Here is a 23,343-nt window from a genome sequence, read left to right on the forward strand (position 1 = left end):
ACTAATCGACTGGGAGAATACAGCCCTCGAAAACGGCTTCTTTTCACTCGCACAATCACATCCCTGACTTCTGCTTTGGAAAAGGATCTGCTTAATGACATAAATGTTGTATGTTCTTGCACTATTTTCCTTGTGTTTTCCTGAGCGCTTGATTGTATTCAGTCTGAGTAAGCATCTTCCTTCTCCGGAAACCATGTCCTTTAACGTGGACGTCGATGAACTGGAGAACTCGCACGGAGCCACGTATATCAGGAAGAAAGCTGCTAAAGTCGTGGGCGAAAGCCAGCCTAAAGAACAGGGGTAACAACACAACCAATCATTAGTCTTTCGGAAGATATACACTCAAACCAAACATTATTCAGACACCAGATATCATTTTTGATATGTTTTTACTAGTGTGTGCAGGACACTATAGATAATTTATGTGAGTGAGGAGAGCAAAATAAAGTAAACTGTGACATAGTATACCCATTATACAGTTCATGTGTGAGACAGTCTAACAGAAGGACGGACAAAACCAGTCAAATATCAACTGAGTTCTGCTCATATTTTATCACCATTTTCTAAACTATAGCGAATAAACTGTGATAATGTGAGAAATGTTGAAGGATAAATGTTGGTTTGACTGAGTCTGCATGCTTGTGTCCTTAATACTCTACATGAAAACACTTCACGTCATCTTTATCACTGTTTAACACGTTGATGATGGCTTTGTTTCAGTCCGGAGGATGTTAAAAAGAAGAAGAAAAAGAAGAAAGGTATGTTTGCTGCCAATGTTTATTTATTTAGCTTTATTTAACCAGGAAATAATCAGAGATAATTGAGATTCAAAATCTCTTTTTCAAGGGAGTCCTGGCCAAGACAGCAGAATAGTAGTTCCATATATATATACACATACATACATGCATACATACAGTACTCAAAATAGTCCTTTATCCCAATTTTAAAGGGATAGTTCACTTTGAAATTAAATTTTGGTATGTTTTAGCTTACCTCAAGGGCATCCAAGATGTAGGTGTCTTTTTTTCCGCAGTAGTTTCAATTTTGATATTTTTAGGTCAAACCGTTCTTGTCTGTCAATCATTTAATGCAGGTCTGTGGTCACTGTCTCAAAGAGCATGCACAGAGTCCAAATTAAAACAATTCCCCATCATAAGTACACATTGATGGCCTAAGACACGAAACGAGCGGTTTGTGTGAGAAAACGAACAGTATTTATATCGTTTTTACCTCTTATACACAGCCACGTCCAAATGATCTGAGGGCGCGGGCGCTTCCTGGTGTGTGACGTGTGCGTAGACTGGTGCATATATATATACACTAGATGTTGCCTTGTCTACGGCAGTTCATTGGAACGAATGTCTTTAAGGCGACCTCTAGTGTATATATATCTATGCACCAGTCTACGCACACGTCACACAGCAGGAAGCGCGCGCGCCCTCAGATCACTTGGACGTGGCTGTGTATAAGAGGTAAAAACGATATAAATACTGTTCGTTTTCTCACACAAACCGCTCGTTTCGTGTCTTAGGCCGTCAATGTGTACTTACGATGGGGAATTGTTTAATTTGGACGATGGGGAATTTTTAATTTGGACTCTGTGCATGCTCTTTGAGACAGTGACCACAGACCTGCATTAAATGACTGACAGACAAGAACGGTTTGACCTAAAAATATCAAAATTGAAACTACTGCGGAAAAAAAGACACCTACATCTTGGATGCCCTTGAGGTAAGCTAAAACACACCAAAATTTAATTTCAAAGTGAACTATCCCTTTAAACTGTCATTGTCAGTAAATAGTCAAATTTGAGCTGATTCTGCAATTATTTGTCTACCAGTGTCAGTTCTGTCTTCTTTTATTAGCACGAGAAGTGGTTGAGTTGGTAATCAGTTTTCTGTTCAGGTAAACTGCCGAAGAACTACGAGCCGAACTCGAGCCCTGACCCGGAGCGCTGGTTGCCGATGCGAGAGCGCTCGTATTATCGTGGAAAGAAGAAGGGCAAGAAGAAGGAGCAGGTCGGCCGCGGCACACAGGGAACGACCTCCGGAGCTTCTGCCGAGCTGTGAGTCTCCGTTCACACGTCCGGTTCAGTTCACACTCATTTGTATAGCGCATATACACATCGTTTCAAAGAAAACGCACGAGTCCACATTACAGTTTAGAGAAGGATCTGTACATGTACAAAATCAGTTTACATGTCAAATCAGTTCAATTCCTCTTTTATGAAGTTATTTCACTTATAGATTATGCCTGAAAACTTTAATTTTTTTTTATAATATGGCTTTTTGTGTTTGTTTGCTTGGTTTTATTGTATTTATATGATATTTGTATTTTTGTAATTGAATTTTTGCCATGAAAATAACCTTAGATGCTGACATGGCATTACATAAATCTATCTATCTATCTATCTATCTATCTATCTGACTATCTGTCTATCTATATGACCATCTGTTCATCTATCTATCTATCTATCTATCTATCTATCTATCTATCTATCTATCTATCTATCTATCTATCTATCTATCTATCCATCTATATGACCATCTGTTCATCTATCTATCTATCTATCTATCTATCTATCTATCTATCTATCTATCTATCTATCTATCTATCTATCTATCTATCTATCTATCTATCTATCTATCTGAGCATCTGTTCATCTATCTATCTATCTGACCATCTGTTCATCTATCTATCTATCTATCTATCTATCTATCTATCTATCTATCTATCTATCTATGACTATTTGTTCTATCTATCTATCTATCTATCTATCTATCTATCTATCTATCTATCTATCTATCTATCTGACCATCTGTTCATCCATCCATCTATCCATCTATCTATCTGAGCATCTGTTCATCTATCTATCTATCTGACCATCTGTTCATCTATCCATCTATCTATCTGAGCATCTGTTCATCTATCTATCTATCTGACCATCTGTTCATCCATCCATCTATCCATCTATCTATCTATCTGAGCATCTGTTCATCTATCTATCTATCTGACCATCTGTTCATCCATCCATCCATCTATCCATCTATCTATCTGAGCATCCGTTCATCTATCTATCCATCCATCCATCCATCCATCCATCCATCCATCCATCCATCCATCCATCCATCCATCCATCCATCCATCCATCCATCCATCCATCCATCCATCCATCCATCCATCCATCCATCCATCCATCCATCCATCCATCCATCCATCCATCGCAACTTTACAGAAAATGCACGAGTCCATATTACAATTTAGAGAACGATCTGTTATCAGAGATGTATATATAGAGATGTATAAGTTATGTATTTCAGAAATGTACATGTATAAAATCAGTTTACATGTCAAATTCAATTCAATTCCTCTTTTAATGAAGTTATTTCACTTAAGGACTCACTGACTTTCCCTTTCTTCAGCTTCATTGAATGCACCGGAAGCATCAGTCACAGTTCTGTGTGTGTGTGTGTGTTTCAGTGACGCCAGTAAGACCGCCAGCAGTCCGCCGACCTCTCCTCGACCCGGCTCTGGATCCGGCAGCGTCTCGAGCAACGTGGTTCCTCCACGACAACAGAAACCCACTGCGCCCGCAGCCGCTCGCAAGAAGGCCCCGCAGAAGAAGAAGAAAGGAGGAGGGAAGGGAGGATGGTAGAGAGAGAGAGAGAGAGAGATGAAAAACTTAGTCTCGCTCCGTTTGCTTGTTCAATAATGAAGATGCCGCGCACTCCTGAGTCCTGGAGGATGAAATGTTTTACTCATTAAATCGTGAAGGACGAAGGAATGTGATTTGAGCGACTATGTCGTGTGAAATAAACGGGAATCGTTTTTTTCAATGCATTTTTTTAACCATACAATTCACTCTGTACATGCATAACTATCCATGTTTAAGAGTATTTATGCCATTTTTTCTTTTCTTTTTTTTTCTTTCTGAACCTGGATGATGTTTCTGTTCATCATTTGTCCTTTGCTTGGTACATGAATGCTTAATAAAGCAACTTTGTGTCACAATAGAGGCTGTTTATGCAAAGTTGAGATTTATTTTTTAAATCCCGTGCTCGACACATCATTTTAAACCATCCTCAGTCATAGATCATGAAACTAATCTTCAGTGTTATGTCTTAATAAAGAGATTTCTGGGAAGAAAAACTGTTTTTCTATTTTTTATTTAAACCCATTAAAGATCTGTTGCCATAATTGCAAACACAATTGTGCACTAAGTAACTATAAATTCCAAAGGTTGAGATTTCTAAAACTCTGAATAAGTCTGCTTATCCTGTACTCACAAATAATTATGATTTGTCTATCCTGACCAGCGATGAGAAATGAAGCTCTCATAACATCGTGTATGTGGTGATGCAGCTTTAAATGGAGAAACTTTAATGGCTTTTGCATAAATAAACACTGAAACGTTTTAAAACGGTAGATTTATTACTTGCTGAAACTGTTTCATGCTAACTGTAGTCCTAAATGCTTATTATCTGTGTCTAAAGACCAAGCAGAAATAAATAAATACAAATGCTTGGATTTTTTTAGTGAGCAACAGAGATTTAATACGTTATTTAATTGTGTCTTATTTAATACGTTAACACCTTAAAGCCAGGTATTTTGCTAGTAAGTTTACATTTATGTATATGGGAGCCAAAAATATTAATTAAATAAATAATACATTAAATTATACTATACACCATTTTCCACAGTCACTGTCGCTGCCTTACAGTTTTTTCCAGTTGCTAACGCACTAAACTGACACACAGAGAGCAAAACCTCGAAAGTCTCCAAAAGTCTAAACACTTTTTATGCTTTACACACTTTTTGCAATTCAGAATGGCACTTTTGAACACGGTTATCTGCATAACACACAACAATCTGACATAAAGTCACATGTTTGCTATTTCAAAACACTGCCATTCAAAATGACACTCCATGATCTGATTGGCCGACACGTGTCACCTGACCAAACACCTCAACGCTTCAAACTTTTTCAGTTTACTGTTTAATATGAGCCTATTTTTGTTCAATCCAATGTACATATTTCTGCTGTGCATTTGTTGCACTGACTTGTTTGGTGAAAAAAATAAATAAATAATTGTTTCAACAGCATGTGTGTGTGTATCTGCAAATATTTCTGTGCTTGTGAACAATCTGAAGAATTTTCTACAATTTGAACTATTTTAGTATTATGGCAAAGCATACTAAAGATGAGAGTGCTCTTCATTACGCCCAACAGTGTGTAGTTGGTTAGACAAAAATCTGCTAATATGAATGAAGTGTGCGCCATTTCGAGCAAAAGTTTGATTTGTAGTGATGTAGTTTTGGTTGCAGTGCGATATAATTAGGTATTTTGCAGTTTGGGTGTGTGGTTTAATGAATTGTGTTAAGTATTTTGATAAAATCAGCCTAGTTTGCAAAACTGTGTGTTAGCAATAGGAAGAAACCTTTCTCTGTAAGTGCAGTACTTCACCAGCAGAGGGCGCTGTTGCTGCGGCGCATTAATTAATTCGCTCTGTATTCGAGCGCCCTCTGCTGGAACGATCACGCATTACTTGAATCAAACATGTCACCGCCGACTAGTGTGCACATTTAAAATTAAATGAAAACGATTTCCTCTCATTGGCAGGTTCATCTCAGGGGATTATTTGAGCTCAGACTCCCCGCAGAGACACTTAAGAGGAAAATCTCTCGCGGTTTGTTGTGATTACCTCACGAGACTTTGGTTGTTGATCTCCAGGAAGCGCAAAAGCTCGGATTGCAACCTTTTCCGTCTGTGCAAAGGACGACGAATTAACTTCATTTAGCGCTTTTATTCGAGTGCTACCTGCACTGATAACTCTATTTCTTGCTCTCGCTGTTTCCGCCACCCGGAAATATCCACTTGTAGAGTTTCTAATCCACTTGTGGAGCCGCACCGAGGCCTTTATGTGGCGCATCATGCCCGAGTGCGTGTGATAAAAGTATCGCGTTTGTTTACATTTGTACTTGATTTGATATTGTAGGCTTGAGTTGAGCGTGAACATGCCCGGTGCGCGCGAGATCGGGATGATGGGCGCCGCGCTCGCGCTGACGGGAGGAGTCGCGTGCGCTTTCTGCTATCTGATGCATCAAACACAAAAACCAAAGAAAAAAGTGAAGGACGAGCTGAACGAACACGCGCATAAAGCGACCAAGACCGAAACTGCACAAAAGACGCCTATAATATCAGAGGTTTGTTGGTTTCGATCCAGTTTATCCTCTTGGAATTGCATTTATTGTGGTGTATTTGTTGCACGCGAGGCCTCAATGTAACAGTCCAGTTTACACAAGTATTATTGTAATTATTATATTATAATGCATGCCAAATCCTTAAGGTAGGTGCAAATAGTTAAAAACCTCATGGAACTTTTAATTAAGATTTTCTCTAATGTTAATGTTCATCTATAATCTTAAAATGATACTTTCAGTGCATGCAAATAGTCTCTTATAATACTATGGAACTTTGATTCATATTTTTGGAAAGCTAATAATTCTTTAACATTGTAATTTATAATTTTAGATGCAAAATACCATGCATCTTTAATTCACATTTTCCTAAATAAACATGATCGTAATGTGTAATGCTTAAATAGTTCCAGATAGTATTATGATATTATCTTTTATTTTATTTAGAAATGTTAATAGTAATTCGTCAATATAAGTTTATTAAGTTTAACAGATGGTGAACGAACATGCAAAATATTAAGAAATGTCATGCAACAGTGACTCATGTTTTTAATAAAAGTCAGTAGCACTTTATTTTACAGTGTCCTTATAACACGTTACGTGTGTTTACTACAATAATTTATAAATTAGGCATGCAATTAACCCTAATCCTACACCAACCCTATAGTAAGTACATGTAGTTTATTAATATTACTCAGTACCTAAATGTATAATTACACTGTAACAATGACACCTTCAAATAAAGTGTAACCAAAGTCATTAAAATAATGAGCTACATATATTTTATGGTTTATGCAATGCTTCTTTTAAATAGTTAAAGTGTTACCAGAAAGATAATTAAAAAAATAAATGTGCATGCATTGTTTAGTAATTAATTCATGCATTGTTTGATAATTAAAAAAATAAATGTGCATGCATTGTTTAGTAATTAATTCATGCATTGTTTGATAATTAAAAAAATAAATGTGCATGCATTGTTTGGTATTAATTCATGCATTTTTTTATAATTAAAAAAAGAAATGTGCATGCATTGTTTTGTATTAATTCATGCATTGTTTGGTAATTAATTCAGTGTAGTTTTAGTGTAATCCGTCTCTTCCTGTGACCTTTGAGGCGGCTTTACTCTGTGATTTCTGCCAAGAATGCTGTTCTGATGTGGTTGTCTCTGTTCTCTGTGTGGTGCAGCCCAGGACAGCAGGTACTCAGGTGCTGGTTTTGGGTCTGGACGGGGCGGGAAAGACCAGTTTACTGCACTGTTTCGCCACCGGCAGCCTGGAACAAGACGTGTGTCCCACTCAGGGCTTCAACGCCGTCTCCATCAACAAGGAAGAGCTTCAGATCGAGTTCTTAGAGAGTAAATATAGCTCACACACACATGACTCCTGATGATACCATGGGTTTGAACTCATGCACTGATCAAATAAATGCAATGTTGATGTTAGCCCTGCATAAATCATGCTATTAAAAAGGGTGATTAAAAAGCATTAGTATTTAGTAGGGGTGTAGCAATATATCGCAATACAGAAATGCATAAATCAGGGTTCGTACAAGGTGCTTAAATTTGACTTTTTGACATTTAAGTCCTGGAGAACCCTTGAAAACAGCCATATTTATGACTAGGTACTTAAAGAGTGCTTTCCTTACTTAAAATACAATAAATTCTTTCGAAAAAAAACAACAACAACAAAAAAAACCAATATTTTCATGCAAAAATGAACACTGCAGCCTGTCTGATAATACGAAGTACACCAACATTATAATATTAAATATTATTTTTTGAACAATAATAGCCATTATAAACTTTGTATTTAATATAAATTATTAAATACGTTGTAAGTTGTATTTTGGATATCTTACATCTGTAATTTGAGTTTTAATAATCCTTAAAAAATACTAAAGATATTGTTTGCTAAGTGAGATCTCTGATTGTAGTCCTTGAAAACCAAAAAAGTAGTGCTTGAAAAGTCCTGGGATTTCTTTTTACAGCATCTGTATGAACCCTGATAAATATGTATCGAGGATAGTGACCATATTTATTGTGTATAATTCACCCATAATGAAAATTACTATTTAAAAAAAGTTTTAGTCTCAGAACTACATTAAACTGCAATATATAATGTTGAATATAATGTATAATAATGCAATGGGGGAATATTTGTGGGTCCTGATAATGCCAAATGTCTGATGTTACCAGTAAAAATATATATTTAAATATATCTAGTCAGTGACAGAGATCAAGCATATTCGTCTAAAATAACTCTGTTTTCATCTTCAGAATCATGAATATTGTTATTCTGGTGTCTCTGTTGTCCTGATTGGGTTTCCAGCATCAAGTCCGAGTCTATTCATTTACACTACAATGTAATATCAAATCTAGCATTTTAATCAACAGCCCATTTTATGTTAATCTTTTATCATATGTCTTGGAGTATCGCAATAATATCGTATCGTGATATGTATCGGATCGTGACATGAGGGTCTCGTTACACCCCTAGTATTTAGTGTGTGATGTGTGTGTGTCATGCAGTCGGAGGCACAGAGAAGCTGCGTGACTACTGGCGGATGTATCTGGGTAAAGCGCGTGTGATGGTGTTCGTGGTGGACTCGTCTGACCCGGAGCGATTCCCTCTGGCTAAACGTCTCCTACATCAGCTCCTGTCGGCCGACCCCTGCCTTCCTCTAGTGCTGCTCGCCAACAAACAGGTGAACACACACTAATCCTGTCTGATCGAGTGTGTCAGGGCCATCTGGCTGCTCACACGTGGGATTAAACTCCTCCTGTGCGGAAAATCAAGCTTTAATGTTGTTTATATGCAGGGTTTGAAATGAACTTTTTCACTCGCCGGCCAATTTGGCTACTAAATGTTTAAGTTACTGGCCATTCAGAACTTCTACTAGCCAAGAATAAGAAAGAAAAAAAGAAAGAAACCATAACTATTAAATATATATATATATATATATAATTTTTGGGGGGATTTCATACATTCATTTCTTACTCAAACAAAATCCTGTCATCTAGTCAAGTCAAGTCATCTTCATTTATATAGCGCTTTTAACAATGTAGATTGTTTCAAAGCCGCTTTACAGAGATAAACGTATAATTTAAGGTAACAGATTGTTTTGGCTGTATAGCGGTTCTTTAATAAAGTTATTTTCCAGCTAAAGTTAGTTAGCATCTCCACCCTTCCTCATTCATCCTTTTCACCAATAATTTATTTTTAGGTGGAAAGATCAATACAGTACAAAGAACATAAAAAAAAAAGAAAGTAGGATTTTGGAAAATAAAAATGTCTTTTCTCTTAACCAAATGCTTTTTAATCTTCTCTATTGCTTCAGTGCAAATGAACAATTTGTTCGTAGTGACGTGTAAGCCAGATATGAGCAGATTCTGTGCAATACGCTGTATTTAATATATCACGAGGACTCACGAGTTGAGTATTTGCGCTAAATCTGTGCAGATTTGGCTTACACGAACTTCCCCAGCAAAGTGAGTAAATATAACAAGTAATACGCCAAATTGGCTCGTGATTTTGGCACTGTTGATTTTTACTCGCATTTGGCGGGTGTTCATTTCAAACCCTGTTTATGTGTTTATATGGTGTTTTTAATGTGTTACACATGCAAATCATGTGTAAATTCATAAGTCGACACCATTGCTGAGTATTTTCTCCTTAAAACTGCAGTGAACCAAAGACAGTCTCAAAAACACGCTTTGAAATCGCTGGTGTTTCTGACGTCACAAACTACCTTGTAACTAGGGGTGTGACGGTTAGTATATAACCGTGAGACCGACGGTTATAGTTGAACACCGTCATTAGAACTCTATAACCGCCAAAACCGTGTTATTAAAATATTTTTTACAAACATAGAGAATGTTTAAATAAATACTAATTAAAAACAATTGTTAGCAGTCTGTGTTATTAGTGATCTACGTCATTTCCAACTGTATTTGATTCTTTGCCAAGTACCCCCTGACCGACCGCCAATCATTTGAGATAGAAATAAAAGCTATGATATAGTGATGTGCCATCATTATGAGATTTATTAAACAAATGAAAAACATTTGCAATAATAAACATTAGCAATAAACATTTATATAAATATATCGGGAGACATGGTTTTTACCAATTAATGATGTTTTGTTTTGTAAATCGTCAGACATGATTTTTACCACTTCATTAAGTTTTGCAGAAAGCCTTTCTTTAAAGCGAATTTAGTTTTGTACAAATTGTATCTTAATTTTAATAAATGTTTCATCAACCAATTGCATGTATTTAATAAATAAAAAGCAAATATAATAACCGTGACATGGAGGCGCCGGCGCGCCGCGTTCACTTGCATTGTATTGTGAACTAGAGCGCATCTCATCGTAAATGAGTTAAACTCAGCATAGGCCTCAAACATTAGCATTAAATATATCTTTGCTGCATCCTTTCTAGAACAGACAAGGGCTTTCTTGCGGCTCGCATCAGCAGAACAATCAGCGGATGGCGGGCGGGTGCGGCTTTGAAATTTGGTCAAAAAACGTTGGTGCGGATGATGAGCTTTGTGATGTGGCTGCGGATGAAATAATACCCCATCCGCGTATCTCTATCGATAACAACATTGAACACTACACAAATATTAATTTTATTTTTTTTAATTTAGGCGATCAAATAGCTAATCAGTGTCTGCTATAGATCAAAGATGAGATACAATTATTGACTAAAGGGGGACTTTAAAGTAGCTGTTTAATTTAAATTCAATTGTTTTTTTAATGAACTGATACTAAAGCCACCATTAGGTGGCAGCAACTCACTGCATTAATGAGTAACCCTGCGTCTCAATGTCCACACGATCCATCCTAAACAGAGTGTGAGATTAAAATAAGTGTGTCCCAAAGCATAGAAGCATAGTGGTAATATTACCCACAACCCATTGCGCTTTGGAGGAGGATTCAGTTCAGAACTACAAACACGAGTAAAAAGTGTTCAAAACTACAAAACATGGCGGATGTGTGCGACTGACGGTTCAGATAAAGGGGTTTGAGTGACTAATAATCAACATTTAAGCCTCTGCATTTCTCTCTGATACAGTAGGAAATTAAATGTGGAGGATTTTAACTGTGATAAGATGATTGACAGGCCAGTTTACTGTGATAAGATGATTGACAGGCCAATTTACTATGACAGAGAGCAACCGTTAAAGACGCAATTGCATGACGTAATAGTTTGTCCCAAAGCTTGTCTACTTATGGCAACACACTCAAAAGTATCTACTTTTTCTTCACAAAAAGAGCACACACTTTTAGGGCGTAGTATAAGTAGGCGAATTGAGACGCAGGATAAGTCATTCATTCATTCATTCAAAGATTCGTTCAAACGGATGATTCGTTCCGGAATGAAACAAGTGACTGCCTTCAGAAATGAATCATTGAATCATTGATTCGTTCAAAGACGCTGATTCAGTCAGAAATTCAGTTGCTCTGAGACACGAAATAGAGCCTGTACTGACAATACTGTCTAAAATCTAAGTCACAATATTAACTGTAGTATAAAATCAGTTTCATATTTTTCATTTGTGCTGATATTCAGGAAAAACACACTTGCTCTGGTGAAATGGCTAAAATCTTCTCATACATGCTTATTTTTTTAGGAGGCATTTTAGATGCATATTTTGATTAAATGCCAGTCACATTACATATAATAAACACAAAAATAGTCCCAACATATAGTATAAAAATATTGATTCAATATTCGATAAAATATCGACTACAACAAATAGGAAAAGAAAATACAGTGTAATATATAAAATAATAATACAAGTAAAAAGAAAGCAAATAATATGAACAGAAAAAAGAACCGATATGAGATCATATAGACCTAATGCGTTTTGCTTTACTATTTTTCAACCCAAGTATTAATTTTTCATATATATCTGAAATTACAAAAAAGTTGGGTTTTACTTTAGCCCATATTTGTTTATGTATATAATGTAGTATTTCCCATAATCAAACAAAGATTAACACTAAAGGCCACATTTGTTGGTTATCTTTGTCTATACTTTTTAGTTTTTTTTCCAAAGTGAATGACATATTCGTCACACACCCGTTCCTGGTCTTTTTGGACTAATTCATCATCATGTTTTTTGATATCCTCCATGTTATTATTCCTTAGACCTTTTATGACACTAGACCTTATTCAGAGCAGCGCCATGACAGGTATGAAAGTGAGGCTTGCCGTGTTTCCAATGGCATCCGCTGTAAAAAGCTCCTAGATTACGTACAATTTTCCACAGCTTATATTGTCGGGAGTTTTGAAATTTCTTGGAAAGATATTTTTCCAGTGTTTCACGAGCAGAACAATTTAAAAACACATTAAACAACAGTACAGCCTATTGAAGAGATGCATGTCTGTCCCTCACAGCCTCACTTTCATTCCCATTAAGGCGAGACACCACAGGTGAATAGGGTAACATTTTTAACTAGCAGATATCACCATGAAACTTTCCCAGTTGATTACCTGCATTAAGATGAGAAGAAAATGTATTACAAGTTTTCTGTAATTTAGGCAATATCGAATTAAATATGCGCTAATTTGCATATATTTAAAAAAAACGAAATCTGAGTATTGGATAAAGCCTGGTTAAAAATGTTTTCATTGTGTTCACATATTAGATGGGAAAAAAATTACAGAGGGATTTATGGATATCTACTTTTGTTATCCTGTAAATCAGAATATACTGTCAAGACTCAATAGCCTTAAAAAAATGATTTTTGGAATAAAATGTTATATAAATCAGGCTAGGAATAATATATTTACAAATCCCTCTGTAAATGTCTTCATAATATAACTAGGTACAAGACTGGAGAGTTTGGTGTATATCGGTGCTACTGAAGTGGAGGTTTCGGACTTGGAGAATGAGAGAAAAGTCATTTTGAGAAAACAGGCTTTAAAGGTGCCGTAGAATGGATTATTTTATTATTTTATAATGTTTCCTGGGGTGCCCTTATAATGTTAGTATGTTTTTTAGATCAAAATTTGTTATAATTTAGAAATAAAAGGCATATTTCCTAGCCTAATTTCATTCCCTGGATTGAACACTCTGTTTGAAGGGGCGTGTCTGTATGAGACTTCAGTGTAAACGCCCACTGCTGTGATTGGCTGCTGAGAGACTTCAGTGTTGTTGCCCACTGCTGTGATTGGCTGACATGCTTGCATATGAAATATCTGGCGTTACATGTAGAACTATCTGGAAAACTTTTACTATTACAGCTATTATACATTTTTACTATTACAGCGATCGGGATTAACGAATCATGAGAAGTTTTTTAAGTATTTAGATTTATTCCAGCATTGAGCAGATGACAGCCTGTCGATCGCTGATCGCGTGAATGAAGATCTTATCACTGCAACGCGATTTACTGATGCATAAACAGTGTTGAACGACTTTGAGAGAAAGATTATCTGTCTGAACTTGAACAATTACACATCAGAAATTCACATAACCCACTGGTTCTCCAGAGGCTCGGATGAAGGAACTAAAAAAATACTTTTGTGTTCATTTGTACATCTAAACACTGAGCAACTGCCATGCTTCGTTCGCTCGTTTGCAAGCCACGATGTCTCTCGAGGAAAAAACAATATCGCGCTGGATCTAGATAACACTAGGGGTGCAACGGTACAGATAGCCCACGGTACGGTCCGTACCTCGGTTTTTGGGCCACGGTCTCGGTTCGGTTTCGGTACATGTTTTGTGCAGAAAGAGACTGCTATTTCATCCCAAAAATATGTTTTATTTTTCTTATGAGCATAAACAGAATGTCACAGTAGGAAGAACATCAATGTATGGAATAAATTAACACTCTAGTCTGTACTGAACAACACTAAGTAATACAACCTCTTCAACTATCACTTATATGAAATACAAAATGTAAACAAACACACTTCAAAATATTCAAGTGGATCCCAATTCCAAACCTTGATAACTGGTATATGAAGTGATCAATGTGAAAGAAAAAGTGCACTTTTACCTTTAACAAACATAAATTAGCTTGTGCTTTGAATAAAAAAAAGCAGAGCAAAATAATATAATGAAAAAATACTGCATTCAGGATACAAAGTGCAATGTTATTTACTCATCCACTATTGAGAGATTTTTGTGCAAAAAGATGAGTCTATCAACACTGTCTGGTGCAAGGCGAGACCGGTTGGCACTATAACGATGTCCCCAGCAGAAAATTCTCAACTTTTCAGAATGCCGCAAGCGCACCGTAGGTCACGTGACAAGAACCAAACAGAGCGCAGCTGATAGTTGCTTTAGCAACGACCGACGCCTCCGGAGGCAACCGCCCTAGCGCTTTGGAAAAAGGAGAACGCGGCGCGCCTAGCGTTTTCTACGCGTTTTTAGGCGCGATATGTGAACGGCGCCTAAAGCAAAAACTAAAAGGATCAGCGCAAACTCAATGGCAAAACCGAAGTACCGCGGGACACGAGGGTAGATTGTCCCGTGCAGGGCTGACCGAACGGTCCGGTATTTTACCGTGTACCGTTGCATCCCTAGATAACACAGTGTAAATTATCGTTAATAAAATCACTACTTACCGCTTGCGGGAATATAACGTTAGTTGTAATTGCCCCCTTCGTCTGTTTGAGACGCCGAGAGAAGCCTGGCTGCTTGATATTGTTCCAGGTTAGAAAAACAGTCCGTGGTGAAATGGGCAGACTCAGAGCAACTAACAACTTTGAATTAAACTGTAGCAGTATCCGATTATAGATAGATCTGCCATTTTCCCTATGATCCTCGTTTGTTTCTTCACCTGCAGAACTTCTGATGATTCGGCTGCGCAGTTCCGCCTGGCCTTGAACATGGGCTGGCATATGCAAATTTTTAGAGGCGTACATATTAATGATCCCAACTGTTGCGTCACAGTCGGTGTTATGTGGAGATTCGCCTGTTTTTCAGGGGTGTTTTTCAAAAACGAGATTTAAATAAGAAGGAGAAAACTATGGTGTTTGAGACTCACTGTATGTCATGTCCATGTACTGAACTCTTGTTATTTAACTATGCCAAGATAAATTCAATTTTACATTCTAGGGCACCTTTAAAGATTTATCATCAGCCAATGAGATTGCACATTCAGCCCTTTTACTCTCACGATTGGTTGCTGATAAAAAGGAAATGACCATATTTGGATCTGACAGCGTTGTACAGGAGATAGAGGGCTTTCTAATGGTGTGTGTGATGACAGGGAGCAGCGGGATGATTTACAACGCCAACTTTGTTGAATTTATGAGAAATCTACAGATGCAAACAGACAAAGTGTAGTAAAATAAAGACCTAAATGTGTATTTCGGACATTTTTTCACCACAAGTCTGAAAGAAGACAAATTGAAGACATATATCCCAAAATCTCAAAATTGACTGTTTTTGCCTGCCGCGTCTCTGTGTCCCGCAGGACGTCCCGGGGGCCCGTGGGGTCACCGACCTGTACGAGGCGCTGGATTTGGGGAAGGCTGGCGACGGACACCGGCTCAGTGTGATCGGCACTCAGGTGAAGAAGGGAAAGTGTGTGTCCAACACCGGTGTGCAGGACGCCCGTGACATCATCATCGACATGATGGCGGACAACTGACCGTCGACTGTGCGACTGGAAGTAGTTTCTATGTCACAATTATTCAGGGCTTCATTTACATGCACCAAATGACAACCAATCCAGCCTGTGTCTGTAGAAGAAGAGAGACTTTAACGTCTTTTAATGACACTAAAACATGAAAACGGAGCATTTTGAAAAAGATGCCAAAGTTGATAATGTTTTTCAGTGTATTGCTGCTGCTGTTGTGATTGTGTATTATGGGATGTTTGAGTATGCTATGAACCTTCTGAAGCTCTTTTATGAAGACTGTATGTGTTCGATGCATTTGCTTTAGTGCTGGGCAACGATTAATCACATCCAAAATAAAAGTTTGTGTTTGTATGTGTGTGTACTGTGTAGAAATATTTTGTGTGTATATACATATATATATATATATATATATATATACACACACACACACACACATATATATATATATACACACACATATATGCATGCATATATTTAAGAAAAATGTGTTATTTATATATAATATAAATTATGTATAAATACATATACAGTATATACATGCAAATATTTCTTAAATATATACATGCATGTGTGTGTATTTATATATACAAAATAATTATACACAGTACGCACACACATATATTATGTAAACAGGGACTTTTATTTTGGATGCGATTAATTGTTGCCCAGCCCTAATTTGCTTTGATTGGTTCATAAATAAGGGTTCGTACAAGGTGCTTAAAGACTTTTTGACATTTAAGTCCTGGAAAACCCTTGAAAACAGCCATATTTATGAAGAGGTACTTAAAGAGTGCTTTACTTACTTAAAATACAATCAATTCTTTTGAAAAAAACAACAAAAAAACAATATTTTCACGGAAAATTAACACTGTAATACGAAGTAGCCTACATATATAAAATATTATTTATTGAACAATAATAGCCATTATAAACTTTATATTTAATATATAATATTAAATACGTTGTAAGTTGTATTTTGGATACCTTACATCTGTAATTTGAGTTTTAATAATCCTTAAAAAATATTAAAGATATTGTTTGATAAGTGAGATCTCTGATTGTAGTCCTTGAAAACCAGAAAAGTAGTGCTTGAAAAGTCCTGGGATTTCCTTTTACAGCATCTGTACGAACCCTGATAATGTAACGCACTGATTTGTCAGTAAGGATTGTCTACACAGCTAATGTCTGGGTCTGTATATTCATTTTGTAACTTGACCTTTCTGTGTTTAATTGGATTTTTAATGCCAGAAATCAAGTGAAGATTTGATATGTTTTATGGTTGGTGTTTTGATAACCATTAAATATCGATTGAAACACCTGAATATGTTTGTCATTTTTGTCGATGGCATAATTTTTTGATCTTTGATTGCTGGAATCTTTTGTTTAAATTATTTATTTATTTATTTTAAATCCTGTTGTGTTTATGATGTCACTTGTACTTGATCTTTGGTGACAGAGCTGCACCATGTGACACCGGTTGCCATAATAACAGCTTCCTTGGCAACAACCGGTCTCTATTGTGACTATCCAGTAAGCTTTTAGTTTCCCAGGATTCCTTTGGGCCGAGAGGTCTGTACACTGGACAGAATGGACTCGGGTAAAGTTTGCATTTAAATCAAAACCTAAAAATGCTCTCATGTTAAAATAACCTCTCATGTTATTTTTACTGAAAAATGTGCTAATATATGTTTTCTTTTTTCCTGTAAGACTTGGATAGGTATGTATATCAGAATAACATTTCGTTTTTTCATTAAATTCTTTATATTTTTAAGAGGCTGATAGCATGTTTGCTTGTAGGATTTCATTTCTGGCTCAACCAAAAACGTCCAAGACTGTTTGGGCCACAACACCTTGGTAAAAATGTATTTTCTTTGTATTTCTCATTATCAATTTATTTTGAATCAGTTTTTGTTGCTTAACATTTTTGTGGAAACCATGATTCCACTACATTTGAAAGTTATACACTAGCATTCAAAATGAAGTCAGAATTATTTTTATTTTTTTTAAAAGAAGAAAAAAAAAGATAGTTTTATTCCCATGGATGTTATAAAATGAACAAAAATGTCTATTCATAATGTTACAAAACATTACTAATTAAAATAAATGCTGTTCTATTGAACTTTCTATTCATCAATTAATCCTCAAGCATAAGGGTCTTCTTTCAAACATATAAAAACATCTTAATGATTTCAAACTTTTCACTAGTATACAGAAAGTTTAATGCCATTTCTAACTATTTATGATGTTAGCTTGAACTAATATAGCTGGGGCCTGTACCATGAAGGTAGTTGAACAAACTCGGGGTTACAGGATAAGTTTTGAGTTGACAAAACCAAACCGATGCAATCAGGCTTTATTGGTACCATGATGCAGCTCATCAACTTTCTCTGTCAACTCAGGCTTTGATCCTCAAGCTATGATTACTCCACGCGCGCGTGCACATAAAAGAGTGACGTCGACACTGAACAACCAATCGCGGGTCGCGATTTTTCCGCGGAGGAGTAAGAGATAATCATTCATAATTACGATGAATTTAAATATGTATTTCAAGCTCGAAACAATACGGTTTCTGCGGCCAAAGCAAGAGAAGACTGTTGGAGAAAGATTGCTTATTGTTAATGTGTAAGTTAAACAAATGCGTTCTATATTTATGTAAAATTATGTATGTATGTGTAGCCTATACGTGTAATATAGCCTATAGCCTATTTTTATAATATATAAAAATGTGCATGTAGCCTACCGGTACTAAGAAAAATTAATATTCATTGATTTTTAGATGCAACCCCAACTCCAAATGTTCTTGGCAGCAGATAAAGACCAAATATAAAAATATAATTCAAAGTGGTGAGTATTTACCACAACCTTTTATTACTTTTGTGAACATTTTATCACAAACACTTGTTTGCAGAAAACAGAAATAAAGAATTAAATTCAGAAAACCAGAATACACTGGCAGAGTAGTTGGCTCTGAGTAGGCAATAAGGGACGGCCGATTATGGATGGGATTACAGGTGCTGTACAATCTGACTTTGGTGCTGGCTCCTCTAAGCAAGTAACACTGGGTACGTGTGCAATACATTACTACTTTTTTTAAGTTGTAAATATGGCTGACTGTATGTTCTGCAGTAGAGGGAAATACAGTGTCCCTGTTGAAGCCAGCACACATACACACAGTCTCCAACACAGAGGTCAGTATGCAGCAGACAGAATTACCAAACATAACCTGCTTTTCAACAGTTATGCTTTACATTGGCCTATTTTTATTTATTAGGGTGGAGGAAATGATGAAGACACTGTGTCTGTGTGTTCTCAGACAGTTGCTGATGTAAATGCACTGGGCTTTTTATTGTGGCAAACATTTGAATGTGTGGCATAAAAAAGGGACTGGCCCTTACACATCTCTTTTATTGTAGGATTTTTCACAACCTGCCCCAGAAACTGAGGCCTCTACCTCAATGGGCTTCAGAAGAAATGTGTAAGGATTTAAAATCCTTGACATAAATTACAGTCAGTCCTGTGTTTGTAGGAAGTCAAGGAACTTTTTGTGATTTTGATGAGCCTCCAGAAAACTTGTAATGATCATGTTTGTGGTGGAATTATGTTTCAGGTGGAAACAGACTCAGTCAGGGCCCTGTACAAAACGAGTCTTGAACTAGACTGCACACTAAAGGAGTCTTGAACTAGACTGCACACTAAAGGAGTCTTGAACTAGACTGTCCACTAAAGGAGTCTCGAACTAGACTGCACACTAAAGGAGACTTGAACTAGACTGCACACTAAAGGAGACTTGAACTAGACTGCACACTAAAGGAGCTGACTGTGAGCTGAGGAGGCTCCAAACAAAATCAAACAGCTAGATAAAACTGATCTCAGTATGTATATAGTTATATACTGTATATATATATATATATATATATATATATATATATATATATATATATATATATATATATATATATATATATATATATATATATATATATAGTATAACTTATTTAACCAAGTAACACTTTAGTATGAATATTTATTAATGCAACTTTCTCTTGCTCTCTTTCTCCCTCCCATCCCACAAAACCAATAAACAATTTGAGACATATCTGCAGTTTCAATGTGCTTTTATTAAGTGTAATATTGTATGGTGATTGCATCTACATCTGCACCAGCTGGGTGGTCAAGTGTGATCGGGTCAGTTTTATCGGGGAGAAGCTGGTTTTGTAGTGTTTCTCGCTCCGTTCTACTGGTGGCTAATATATTGTGCAGAATGGCACATGCAGTCACTATCTGTGATGCCCGCTCTGGTGACTCTGAAGCGCCGAACACAGTTGAAATGTGCCTTTAGGATGCCAAAGGTCATCTCTATCTTTACTCTGGTTTTACTGAGGGCCACACTGAAGCGGTGCTGTGGCCCTGTCTGAGGGTCATGATAGGGGGTTATTGTGTAGGTTTTTCTATCTCAGTTCAAATTAACAGTGTTTTTTACTGTACCAAATTTAACTTGCTTTCCTCAAAGTGCTGACACAACACATACTAACGGAAAATTTGAGACAAGCACTGCATGGAGCCAGGCCATTTGGCATCCAAACTTGATCATATATGTTCATGACCACAAGTCGTCTGCAGATGAAATGTTTATTAAATCATTGTTATATCTGTTAATGTTACTATTAATTTAAAGATTCATCTCACAGAAAATAATCATCTCACATATTCACATCATCTCTACCTGAACATTATGGCTGTGATAGGACTTCCTATTAACATAATCTGCCTCATGTTCCCCTAGAGCAGTGGAGATTGGAGCAATAGACTGCATACATGTTGCAATGACTTGGGAATCCTATCATAAGATTAACAGAATAATAATAAAAAAAAAGATTCAAAATAATTCTTAACATGTATTATATTGTATAGTACACTTGTGAAATTTGCTTAAAAAAAAGTGTTCATGTGATGTCACCCTATCAATATATCTTACTGGCAATTTCATAAAAGCCCTCTTTTATGGACATGGTCGATAAATGTCCGGGGAGCACTATTAATGAAACTTTTCACTCCTGCAGAGCGAGGACCACCTTGCGAATGGTTTGACAAACCGTGTTTTCCCCTAGCTTCTGTGCGTCACCCACCGTGCAAGAATGTAGCACTACCACTTGCAAAAAAAAAAACAAAAAAAAAAAACCGCAACGCAATACAATTTGCGGTACAGTAAGTGCATGAATTCGACGTGTTAAATTCTTTATGTGCGGCTCAAGAAGTTCGCAAAGATAAGAATTTCCTTCCGCGGAAAATCTGTATCTTCCATACAAGTAACTATCAGTTAAGGCAAGGGGATTTTGTCAGGCTATAAACTCTTTCTCTACGAAGTGCTCGTCAAACAATTTGCGCTGAAATGTCCACCGGATTTGGAAGAAAAGGTGAAGCCATTGCAACAGACACTTGGAATAAGTTACGTCACCTATATGTTTCTTTGCTCTCAGCTGATTGGTCAAACTTCAGTCTGAGATCTTGAATCCAGAACATAACCTGCCCCGGAGCAGGTTAGCCGTGCAGCGTAAGACACCATGGCAACGAACACCGATTAAAGCCGAGCTACTTTCATAGTACCTAAAACCCAGGGTTGGCGGAAACTAAGCTGAAACATAGCTGGCTAGCCACCTAATCCGGCTTCATGGTACAGGCCCCTGGTGTTAACCAGTCTTCTATTGTATTTTTGTTTAGTTGGGTCTGGTGAGTCTTCAAGACATTTGGAAATTAAGCCTATTTAAAGGAACATTCATTGTTTTTGTATCATGAGGTTGTTTTCATGACAAATACAAGTGTAAAGTAGGCTTAATTTTCCAAATATACATATTGTATTTTGAGACCTTATGTAGCCCCGCCCCTTTTCAGCGCTGCGCTCGATATCTTTTGACTTCCGGTCTGTATTTTCGCAGCAATTTTGCGTGTTTAATGAACGGCTCGTTTTAAAATCTTCCCGGTCGACTTACATTTGTTAAGTAATCTGCTTTAAACATTACAGTCCTCATGATAACTTTCGTTAACTTTACATTAAGTAAATCCACTTCAAAAGTTAATTACTACTGGACAGCAGCGCCATAGAGATATATATTACAGAGCGACCGCAAAACCGGAAGTTCAAAGACAATATTCTAAAGATGGCGGCGCCCTCGTTTCTCTGGCGCATAAGGTCTACACACCAAGCATGTTCTGGACAGATTGCTCATTCTGTGCTATTGGCTGATTTAGATCGGTTGTTTTCAAATAAAATACTCTCTCTCTTTCCCTTTATTTTTTATTTTTTAAACTTGATTACCTCTAACCTAACAATTTTCAGCCACAAGTAGGCTACAAATAAACTCAAGGCTTATATTTTTCAGCACTAGCCAAATACAGACATTCAGCAGTAGTTTCGTCCCCTGATCCAGCTGACGTAAGGCCGGTATCTGTTGTGCTTGTGTTCTGGGCTTCAGGATGCTGACATGGGGAAACCAGGAATCAATCCGGCCTCTGTCCCGCTCAGCACTGCTGGCCGTTCCCAGTCCCAGAATAAAGGCTCTGGCCCAACATAAGAAAGACTTCTCTCTCCAGATTCAGCTCAGGTACTCCTGATTCAACCATGATATCATGGTTTCCTCAGAAATATAAAGTAGCACCGCTGTTTTCAACATTGATAATAATCATAAATGTTTCTTGAGCATCAAATCAACATATTAGAGTGATTTATGAAGGATCATGTGACTCTGAAGACTGGAGTAATGATGCTGAATATTCAGCTTTGATCACAGGAATAAATTACACTTTACTATACACTACCGTTCAAAAGTTTGGGGTCAGTAAGATTTTTTAATGTTTTTAAAAGAAGTCTCTTCTGCTCACCAAGACTGCATTTATTTGATAAAAAAACAATAAAAAAAACAGTAATATTGTGAAATATTATGACAATTTAAAATGAATGTTTTCTATTTTAATATATTTTAAACTGTAATGTATTCATGTGATCAAAGCTGAATATTCAGCATCATTACTCCAGTCTTCAGTGTCACATGATCCTTCAGAAATCATTCTAATATGATGATTTGATGCTCAAGAAACATTCATTATTATTATCAATGTTGAAAACTGTTGTGTACAATTTTTTTTTCAAAATTCTTTGATGAATAGAAAGTTCAAAAGAACAGCTTTTATTTAAAATAGAATATTTTCTAACATTATAAATGTCTTTACTGTAACTTTTGATCAGTTTAACTCATCCTTGATGAATAAAAGTATTGATTTATTTTATTTCTTTCCCCCAAAAATAAAATTAAAATTCTTACTGACCCCAAACTTTTGAACGGTAGTGTTTAATGGCTTTAGATTTCAGATAAATGCTGTTCTTTTGAACTTTCTATTCATCATAGCATCATGAAATAAAAATGTAAAAAACTGTTTTCAACATTGATAATAATCATAAATGTTTCTTGAGCATCAAATCATCATATTATTATGATTTCTGAAGGATCATGTGACACTGAAGACTGGAGTAATGATGTTGGAAATTC

At 36.5% G+C, this 23,343-nt stretch overlaps 4 protein-coding genes across 4 annotated transcripts in view; 3 read left to right on the top strand and 1 right to left on the bottom strand.

Moving 5' to 3' along the window:
- srp72 (signal recognition particle 72) overlaps positions 1-4,524 on the top strand; it is a 28,207-nt gene extending 23,683 nt beyond the window's left edge. Inside the window, exons 15-18 of the mRNA XM_079892093.1 lie at positions 163-300; positions 721-758; positions 1,906-2,065; positions 3,481-4,524. Of these exons, the coding sequence (XP_079748219.1) occupies positions 163-300; positions 721-758; positions 1,906-2,065; positions 3,481-3,655 (511 nt within the window). The 3' untranslated portion in view covers positions 3,656-4,524. The remainder of the gene's footprint in view (positions 1-162; positions 301-720; positions 759-1,905; positions 2,066-3,480) is intronic.
- Positions 1-23,343, bottom strand: part of adad1 (adenosine deaminase domain containing 1 (testis-specific)) — a 105,396-nt gene that overhangs the window by 50,004 nt on the left and 32,049 nt on the right. The gene's annotated exons all lie outside the window — the stretch shown is intronic.
- On the top strand, positions 5,529-17,120 carry arl9 (ADP-ribosylation factor-like 9). Its single transcript, XM_079892965.1, has 5 exons — positions 5,529-6,204; positions 7,384-7,552; positions 8,726-8,901; positions 15,635-16,184; positions 16,408-17,120. The coding sequence occupies exons 1-4, from the start codon at positions 6,016-6,018 to the stop codon at positions 15,809-15,811; spliced, it is 711 nt and encodes a 236-aa protein (XP_079749091.1). The 5' UTR covers positions 5,529-6,015; the 3' UTR covers positions 15,812-16,184; positions 16,408-17,120.
- spmap2l (sperm microtubule associated protein 2 like) overlaps positions 17,364-23,343 on the top strand; it is a 15,185-nt gene continuing 9,205 nt past the window's right edge. Inside the window, exons 1-3 of the mRNA XM_079892111.1 lie at positions 17,364-17,399; positions 17,600-17,656; positions 22,273-22,401. Coding sequence (XP_079748237.1) covers positions 22,274-22,401 — 128 coding nt within the window. The 5' untranslated portion in view covers positions 17,364-17,399; positions 17,600-17,656; position 22,273. The remainder of the gene's footprint in view (positions 17,400-17,599; positions 17,657-22,272; positions 22,402-23,343) is intronic.

Source organism: Squalius cephalus, assembly GCF_949319135.1.
Source record: "Squalius cephalus genome assembly, chromosome: 14".
In the NCBI taxonomy this organism is placed as follows: Eukaryota; Metazoa; Chordata; class Actinopteri; order Cypriniformes; family Leuciscidae; genus Squalius; species Squalius cephalus.